General features: G+C 51.8%; 1 protein-coding gene across 3 annotated transcripts; it reads left to right on the forward strand.

Annotated features, from left to right (window-relative positions):
- The first annotated feature begins 287 nt into the window (after positions 1-287).
- On the forward strand, positions 288-8923 carry NEIL2 (nei like DNA glycosylase 2). 3 transcript variants are annotated; one of them, XM_075086555.1, is made up of 5 exons: positions 288-899; positions 3949-4151; positions 5189-5520; positions 6941-7137; positions 7594-8923. In XM_075086555.1, exons 2-5 carry the CDS (start codon positions 4014-4016, stop codon positions 7908-7910), a joined length of 984 nt encoding a protein of 327 aa, XP_074942656.1. In that variant the 5' UTR covers positions 288-899; positions 3949-4013; the 3' UTR covers positions 7911-8923. The 3 variants fall into 3 exon arrangements, with proteins under 3 accessions (XP_074942656.1, XP_074942658.1, XP_074942655.1); XM_075086557.1 differs by having other exon boundaries at positions 3966-4151; XM_075086554.1 differs by lacking the exon at positions 288-899 and having other exon boundaries at positions 1113-4151.
- The last annotated feature ends 357 nt before the right edge of the window (positions 8924-9280 follow it).

Below are 9280 nucleotides of genomic sequence, written 5' to 3' on the forward strand. Positions count from 1 at the left end.
AATGGAAGTACGGAGTAATTTAAATCAGAAGGGGCTAGATCAGGGTTCTCAGGGCCCTGTTCAGTCAAGTGGTGAATATCCCCAAGGGTGGAAATCCTGCAACCTCCTGTTCCACTGTTTGACCACCCTCATGGCTGAAATGTTTCTTCCAAATAAATGTTAGATTCTAATGTGAGGTAAAAAATGTAAAAATCATTGGTAAAGTAATTGCTCGGACTTGGGGACTCCCAAGCAATGAGTCATTGCAGGAGACCAGAGGTTGTTTCCAAGCCCCGGAGTCACACAGAATCCCTTCATGTAGCGGGGACATGTTAGCGGTTGGACTCAATGATCTTAAGGGTCTTTTCCAACCTTAACGATTCTATGACTCTATGATTCCATGTAGGTAGGAGCTGGGATGGCCAACGCAGGATGACAGACCCAGCAATGGAGAATTCCAAGGCCAGGTTGGACAGGGCTTTGAGCAACCTGGTCTAGTGGAAGGTATCCCACGGCAGGGGGTTTGGAACTAGATGATTTTTAAGGCTCCTTCCAACCCAAACATTCTATGATTTTAATATAAAAGGGGGAAAGCACCCAATATGTTTGCCATGCAGTAGGTAATCCCCCTAGCACAGCAGAGAGGGGAAAAGCTCCCTAGGAGACTTTAACATCATCATGTCTTACCTTTTTGGTCTGCTCACTAACACAGTTTTGCAGAGTAAGCTCTTGTTCAGCCTAATTGCTTCCAGCTGAACTGAGAGGCACCGCCCTTAAACCAGAATCCTGATTCTGGCAAGGGCTGTATTTTGCAGAGGACAGTGATGACTGACACAGTCCTCCTACGAGCACCCAACCTTCCTCGCAGGGTGCCCAGCTTCCTTCCCAGTCTAACCAGCCCCTGAACAGTGGTGCAACTGGTGAGTGTAGCCAGCACTTGAAACCCCACCATTCCTCCCACACCAGCCACCTGGGGAGCTCCCCTGGTATCTGGGGGGGCTGGGGGGTGAGGGTCCTCCTTGCCTATAAAAGTGGGTGGGTGGGTGGAAGGGTTTTGGGTGTAGAAGGTGCTGTTGAGAGTGGGTGGGTTGGTTAGGGAGAGGGTAGAGGTGCTGTGGGGGGTGGCTGGGCACTGGAAGGGGAACTGGGGGCAGAGGAAGAGGTTTGGTGCATGGAGGAGCGGAAGGGGGATAATGAAGTAGGGAAGAAAGGCTGTATGGTTCTGTTCCCCAGATGTATGCCCAGGGTGAGCCTGGGAAGGGCAGTGGCTTGAGGGCTGGATGCAGGGATGTGGGGCTCAAGGGGGGTGTGTGTGTGTGATGGGTGCCCACTTTGGGGCTCTGTGCAGTGCATGTGAGGGTGTTGGGTGGTTCCTCCTTCCCCAGTGCTCTGGTGCAGGCAGATTGCCTCTGCTGCCCCAGGAAGATGGGGCGAGGTGGGGAACTTGGGGGTCAGCTGTTTTGGAGAGCTGCAAGTTGATGCTTGGCTGACTGTGAGGAGGTGGTGAGCTCTGTGCTTCAGCAATTGCATGGGGAGGGTCAGGGCTGTGCCTTGAAATCCCTGCAGGAGCCTTGTGCTGGGGCGTGAAGCCATGGCAGGGCTTCCTCTGCAGCAGGGCTGCAATCCCTGGGTGCAGGTGAGCAGGCCATGTGGGTGTGCAGGTAAAACTGGGCTGAGGTAGATGAATCTGGCAGCCTTGCACTCGTTATGTCCTGGTGCGGGTGCTCGGCTTGTGTCTGAGCACAGGGATTGGAAATGAGCCTGTGCATGGGAAGGATTTCTCCTGGAGGCCTGTTTCCCTGCCCCAGGCCTGCAGTGGCACCTGCTCAGGTGGCTTGCTGGGGCAGGTTCTGGGGTGCCTGGTCATGCTTTTGGGGAGATGGTGTCATTCCCTGCAGAGGGCTGGGGCTTGTTCTCCTCCTCTTCTCCCTTGGAGGAGGGAGCATTTTGGAAGAGACTGAAGTAGGCTTGGAATGAAGAGGCAAAGCATGGAGGTCCATGGAGAGAGTGGGGAGACCAGGGGGAGCAGATGCTGGCCCTTCTGATGCCCTGGGGGAAAGGGCAGCCTCTCCTCTGGAAAAGGAGCATTACCCTGCTGTCCCAGAGTGGCTACAGCTGGGGAAGTGTGTGCATTAAAACCTTACAAAGTGCTCAGCGCTTGTCTCTCACAACGAGCCTGTTGTGAACTGAATCAGCAGTAATCAGAGCTGTGAAGCTCTGCAGGTGATGATCTTCCTGGGGGTCTGAGCTCTGGGCTGTGTGAGCTGTCCTGGGCTCACTCCACGCTGCCTGACGTGAGCCAGTGCCTGGATAGTCAGGAGGAAGACCCAAACGCCTGGGGCATGGGCAGGCCCCTTGTGTCCAGTGGCCAAACACCGCTCCCAGGGATCCAGGTTGCTGCTGGTGCCTTTGGTACCAGGAGCATCTTTTTGGCTGACTCTTGATCTGCAACTGGCTTTTGACTAGAGTCTGAACACACTGTGCGGCCTGTTTAGGTGAACTGGAGCAGGCCTGTGAGTAACTCTCCCATGCCCTAGGAGACACAGGAATAAAGTTCAGTCTTTTACTCCTGGTAAAGCTAATTTGTATGACCAATTAATATCTTTAGTTTCATGTCTTGGATCCAGGTAATGTCCCCTGACACGTTTTCCTCTTGAGCTCTTCCGAAAGGGATTTGGTTTGTGCTGCAGCACAGGAGGGCTTTCACAGCCATGTTGCCTTGCCTGCTCCTCCAGAGGGTATGTCCACGTGTCCACACCTCGCTGCTGTTCACAGCCCCGTGGAGGCGGCTGCTGGCTTAAATGTCTCTTCTGGGCTAAAAGCTTCAGTGGACAAGGATGTCCCCTTGCTGTGGCAGGAGTGTGTGGCACTGAAGGCTTTGGTTCCACAGTCGCTCTGAGCTGGTGCAAGTGTGGGCTGCTGTATCTGAGCTAGCCCAGACCGCGGAGAAGCTGAGATGTTAGCATGAGGTGGGAATGCCTCTTCTGGTGGGGTACCATGTACAAGATTACTGTTGATTTTCACATCAAGCTATCTCAGAGCCGCGCCAGGTAGCTCAGAGCCTTGTACTGACTGCTGTGGAGTTTGAAGCTGAGCCTCTGGTCAGTGCTGGTCTCTGGGATTAGTCTGCAGGGGGAATTGGCACTGTGGGATGAAAGCCAAACCACAATTTCCATGTCCTGGAGCCTGCTTTCCTGTACACTCAGTCGTGGCAGAAGTCCTCAGAAGAGCCGCAAGTGACATGCGGCTGGGATTTCATGCCAGAAATAACCCCTTATGTACTGGGGTGACTTCCTGGAGGGAACTACAGCATGCTGTAGGATGGTGCTGCTTCACCTCCCCCTCATCCAGAGCCTTCTGATCCCAGATGCTGCTCGTGGAGCCAATGAACGCTCTCTAACTGGCCCCAGGCCATCGCAGTCAGTGGGGCAAGCAGCTGGTAAAGCACGGGGAGGGGATGAGCTAACTCTGGTGCCCATGAGGGAGCAGTGCGTGCCTTGGTGGCTGCATCAGGAAAAGGATGGCTCACTGTGGCCTGCACTGGTTCTGGCTCATGAACCTCTATGTAAGGTTGTGTTCCTCCCTGGTACTGGCACGTCAAGGCTGTGACTGAGGGAACGGTTGGAATTAGATGAGCTCTCGTTCCTGCTGAGGAGAGGTGTACTAAAGAGTAATTTAAGGTCTTTGATGACTCCTGGAGAACCTGCAGTAGGAAAGGACTTCTGGAGATCCCCAGGCCAAATTCCTGCTTTTGTGGGGTGAAAACTACCATTGGAGCAGGTTGCTCAGGGCCTGATTTGATTGAATGATGAATGTCCCCAAGGATGGGAATTCCCCCACCTCCCAGGGCCTGAAAGGAACCTGATTCTCTCCATGGACTTTGCCACAGGGACTTGAGGAGGAAAACCGGGGTGAGGAGATTGTGGTGAGCTCAGCCTCTGACTGGTTTTGTATATTTCTGAGTTGCAGCTTTCCTTCAAGTCTAGGGCACCAAGAGTTAGAAGGACCTGCTATTCCCTCAACATCTGCTGGCGATGCCGGAGGGCCCATCAGTGAGGAAGTTCCAGTTGCTGACCTCCCCTTTTGTAGGACAAGTGGTGGCCAAGGTGGGGGGAAGCAGCCGGAAGATCAACGTGAATGACCTGAATGCCCTGAGGCTCCATGACTCCCAGGTGAGCTGTACTAAAGATGAATTTACTGGTCCATTACCAGGCAAGTCTAAGGCAAACCACCGTTGTCCTGCATCTGGATTACAGAAGGTGCAGAGCCTGAGAAATGGCATCAAGCTTGTGTTTGAGGTGGACTGTAGGCTTTGTTTATAGCCACAAAATAGGTGCATGTGGCCAAAGAGATGTGAATACCCGTTTTGGAGTACCGCTCTGTGTTGTAAAGTTTGGGATCAAGGTTACTGTGGGGAGAGGCTGCCACAGTGATGTGGCTAGACACAGAGATGCCCGGAATTATTTGCAGTTTTGAGACAGTCATGTTAATGCACTCTTCTGTGCCTCTCAAGGGATGAGGAATTGGTGTTGGTGAGGGCTGTTTGTAGAAGAAAAGAGTTGATGTCTTCAGCATGTGGATGTCAGAAGCAGCAGCCTTGTTTCCATCAGCTGGGAACTTGCACAGTTGCTTCCCTTGAAATGTCTGTGCTGTGGGCACTGGTGAAGTAGTCACACTGGCTCAGTCCTGCTGGGGGTTTCGCTTGTCTGATGTCCTTCAGGTGATGATGTGGCCCTGACTGAACAAATGCTGGTGCAGCCTCACCTCTGATTACACAATAGTATCAGCTGGGGACACAGATGTGAGCGCCTCAACAGTTATTTGTGGCTAGCCTGTGGCTTCAGAGCCACCCTTGAGTTAGGTCACCCTAGCCCGACACACTTGAGGCCAGCACAAAGTGGGGAGGTGAGTAAGAAGCTGTGGTGACAGACTTTGAAACCCTGAGTGTCTGTCCTGGTATGTCTCTTTGGCCTGAGAGGAGCCTCTGAGAGGGTTTCACGCTGGAGTGGCACCTGAACACCTTGTGCTTCATGTAGACAGAGAAGGGATGCTGAGGGGATGACTGTGGCTCGGATGGGCATGGCTCAGATGCTAATGAATCCCATGTTCAGGGTGCCTTCTACTGAAAAAAGGTTGTAGAAAATAGTCACCTATATGGAAACAGCCAGAGGTTACGTGGGTCCTCAGTATATCCCACCTTTTTTCTCAGGTTCATGGGAAGAACTTGTACCTGGCATTTGTGGCAGCTGACAGTCCCTTAGGACCAACTGCAGAAGAGACAGTGCTGCAAGGAGAGGCTGCTAGTGGGGCAAGTTCTCCTGCCCAGGGTGGGCAGGAACAGGTTTGTGGTCCGCAGGCACGCCCCCAGGAGGAGGAGCTGCAGGGACTCCTGCGCTCCAGGTCTGAAGCTCCAGATGCAGCAGAGGGTCCTGGCAGCTGGCTACGCTTCCACTTCGGCTTGTTTGGCAGCATTCGGGCAAATGAGTTCTCAAGAGCAAACAAAGCCAATAAGAGGGGGGACTGGAAAGACCCTATACCCAGGTATTTGCTTGAGTCCCCACAAATCCTGCTTTCTCCCTGCCTCTCATTCTGGAGAGGCACTCTTCTGTCTCAGACTAAATTTGTCTGGGGATGCTCTTAGCCCTGTCTTTTCTCTGGTAATTCCTAAGATAAGTAGGCATGAGAGATGGCATGAGTGGGTGTGGGGTGTGTTCAGCAAGGGAATCCACAATGCGCTTTGTGGGATGCGTGTTGCCTGCCAGCCTGGGGATCACAGTACCAGCTCAGTTAAGATTTTTATTCAAAGAGAGAATTTTTAGGATGCCAGACTGAACCATGCCCTGAAAACACCAGTTTCTCCCAATCACACCTTTAAAAAAAGCCTTGGGTAAATAGCATATGTCTAGGGCAGCTGGAATTGCTGGTTGGACTGATGCTGTTAAGGGCAGTAGTGTGTTGAAAACACAGGCAACGGTCTGTGTCCTAAGTCCCACTGGAGTCATGCTGAATGACGAAGGGGTGAATACTGGAAGACAGTGTGGACTCTGCTCTTGTGAGCTGTTTAACCTGAGTGGTTAATTATGTACAAGGTGGGTGTCTGGCCCGTGTGTATGCGGTGGGCTTGGTAGGGCACACTCCCCGCTCCCCCATCCTGCAGTCTTTTGAAAGATTGCTTTATTTCAATGCAAATAGTTTCAGACATGGTCAGTTTTGTGCTACCCTGAGCATTAGTTTCCCTGACTAATATTTCCCTGACTGGAAATATTTTCCCTGGAAATACTCAAACCCTGCCTGGACATGGTCCTGTGCCCCCTGCTTTGGGTGTGCTCAAGCAGGGGGGGTGGACGAGATGATCTCCAGAGGTCCCTTCCAACCCCCGCCATTCTGTGACTGTGGACCCTACTGCTGGAGCCCTTGGTCACCTGGCTTGCCTGCTGGGGAGAGCTAAGATGCTGATACCAATCTCTGCCCGCTGCTGTCTCTTGGCTGGGGTCCGCAGGGCAGCAGAAGAAAAAATTGCCCACAAGTTGTGTGGGTTCACAACCAAGTTGCTTGGCTGAAATCATTAAAGAAGCTCCCTTGCCTTAAGGCGGTGACCTGGTGTGTCGGAGTGCCTGCTGTGACCCTGTGCACGCAAGCGTGGGTAGTGATAAGCTGCAGGGAAGGGACAGCTGGACTAAGGTACCGGGCTGGGGGACTGGTACTTCAGGATGTCTCCCTGGCTTTCATGAGAACGAGTAGGCACAGGCTTTCCATGGGCTGATGTCTCGCTCTGTGCTTCTGCCTGAGCTTATGTTGTGTACGGGCTCTCTTCTCACCTTCCAGTGGTTTTTCACTCCGTTGCTACGCTGCTGCCTCTCTCTGCTCTTTCCTTCCTGTGCAAGTCCTTCAGCCAGAGCAGAATATAACAAGTGGTTCAGGGATGTTTCTGGCGTGAGTCTAACTTCTCTGCTTCTCTCAGGCTGGTTCTGCACTTTGAGAGCGGAGGCTTCCTCGTCTTCTATAACTGCCGGATCCACTGGTGCTCATCTCCGAGGGCTGATCCTGCTTCCGACATCCTGTCTGTGGAGTTCCACCGCGGCCGGGCACTGGATGCCCTCCGCACACCCGATCCCATCTGCCACACTCTCTTAAACCAAAAATATTTTTCAGGACTGGGTGAGTTCCAGGGCATAGTAGTAGAGCAAATATAATGAAGGAAGGTGGGTGGGATGTCTCCAGATCCAGAGCTGTGTGTCTGAACCTTTTGCTCCTTAGCCTTGTGGCTTCTGGTTGATCCAGCTGAGGGTATGTGGTCATCTGGCTGAGGACAAGGCTTGCAGTCAGTAGTCACAGGCTGCAGATGCTCGAGTGCACCATGTGAGCACAGCGAACTGTCTTCGTGTGTGACTATGGATCGCCTTGTACTTGTAGAAGAAGGGAAGGTGTGCTTCCCACTTCCCATGTCAGTGGGAAGAGACTTTCTTAGAGCTGGGGTTGGACTGGAAGTCTACTTACTTGTATGGGGAATGGCATTGCTAGCTGTGATACTTGAGGCAGAAGTCATAGTGATTGGAGCTGTAGGTCTTTATTGATAAGAAATACCCTTATCTCCTTATTTCTGACCCTTTCCAGGGAACATCATTAAGAATGAGATCTTGTACCTGGCCAAGATCCATCCGTTAACACAAGGCTCTGTCCTGGCGCTCCCGGATCTGGAGCGCCTGCTTGACTGCGCCGTTCAGTTCAGCGCAGCCTGGCTGCACATCAAGCTGCGTGGCAAAGGGCTGCACCCTCAGATCTACCAGAAGGAGCACTGTCCCCTTGGGCACGCAGTGATGAAGGGAACCCTTGGAGCCTCAGGTGGCTTTAAGAGACTTACGTGGTGGTGTCCTCAGTGCCAGCCTGTGGTGCCGTCAGGGGATGGGGATCCCGCCCCAGCCACTGAATGACCTGGCTTCCTGCATTCCCCCTTCTCTGGAGGGTGTCTAGGTGGCCTCAGAACCACGCTCCGAGTTGTCCTGAAAAGTGCTTCATGGTTTCTTTGAGGCTGTTGAATTTCCTCCTTAGGGGCAGTGAGTTGGCGGAGTTAAGTGCTCAGTGGAGGTTACAGAGTCACTGAAGTACTCTGTGCCTCTGGGTGCAAAAAGGAAAGCGGTTGTAAATGTCTATTTTTTTCTGTCACCGTGACTTAACAGTGTAAATAGTTTGACCAGTTCTGAGGTGCCTTGGTCCCCCTGTTCCGACTACAGGGAATGGGAAGCGTGGGTTGTCGAGTGGGTGATGACTGTGGTCTGAAGTAATCCTGTCCCTTGATGCTGGCGCGGGTGCAATGGCTTATGGTGGAGTCAGCAGAAAGGAGTGTGTCCCTCTGCCTAAATGGCTTGATTAATTTGGTACTAGACAATCCTGCCTCTGCTTGTACCTGCGTGCTGGGCTGCGATTTAGGTGTGGTTAAAAGCAAGTGGCTGTTCCCTCTGTCATGTCTTGCAAAAACGTCTGCCTCCTCCTGAGGGGCGAAAATAAGCCTCATCAGTGCTTGGTGGAGCTCAACTCTGCCTGCCTGTCGTGGTCTCTGCCCCCACAGGTTGGATTTTTGTGGCAAACTGCCAATTCCAGATCTCTAGATCTTAAAAAAAAAAAAACTTTAACAGATTATAGGGGTGGCCCTAAGGGGAGGGACTGTGAGGCTCAGTCAAGTTGCTGGTTACAACTGGGATCACAAGCCTTGCCAGATCTGTGGGGTGTCTAACAATGTTTGTGACAGGGATTGCATAAAACTCATGATCTTACAAAATAACCTAAAAGCAGAAAGGTTTGGAAATAGGGATGTGGTCCTTTGTTTGAGCTCTGTGTGTCTATGCAGTAAGCAGAAGCTGCTGCTGTCCTTGCTCTCTGGGTCTAGGTTTAATTTAATAATAGGTTGTTGAATGTGAAAAATAAAAACTGGAGTTAGAACTGGTGATGTTCATCTTGAGTTTTGTGTGTCTTTTCTGGTTCTTGGTTGAAAAATTTTTAGTTAAAAAATGAGATGTAGAGGGCAACTCTAGCATTTGGTGCTGCCCTTGAGAGGAGGGGACCAGCAGCTTTCCTCAGCTGTATGGGTGGCTTGGCAGGAAAACTCTTTTCATGGGAATTGGATCTAAAGGAGGATTGCAAATCTACTAGGAATGCTAGAGTTGAAGACCTCAGCCTCTCCCCTGTGAACTGCAGCACACTGGGGGTTATAGGATTGCTGAAAAATCCAATTAATGGGGTTATAGAATCACAGAATCATTAAAGTTGGAAAAGACCTCCAGGATCATCAAGTCCAACCATAAAC

The sequence above is a fragment of the Phalacrocorax aristotelis genome, chromosome 3, assembly GCF_949628215.1.
Source record: "Phalacrocorax aristotelis chromosome 3, bGulAri2.1, whole genome shotgun sequence".
In the NCBI taxonomy this organism is placed as follows: Eukaryota; Metazoa; Chordata; class Aves; order Suliformes; family Phalacrocoracidae; genus Phalacrocorax; species Phalacrocorax aristotelis.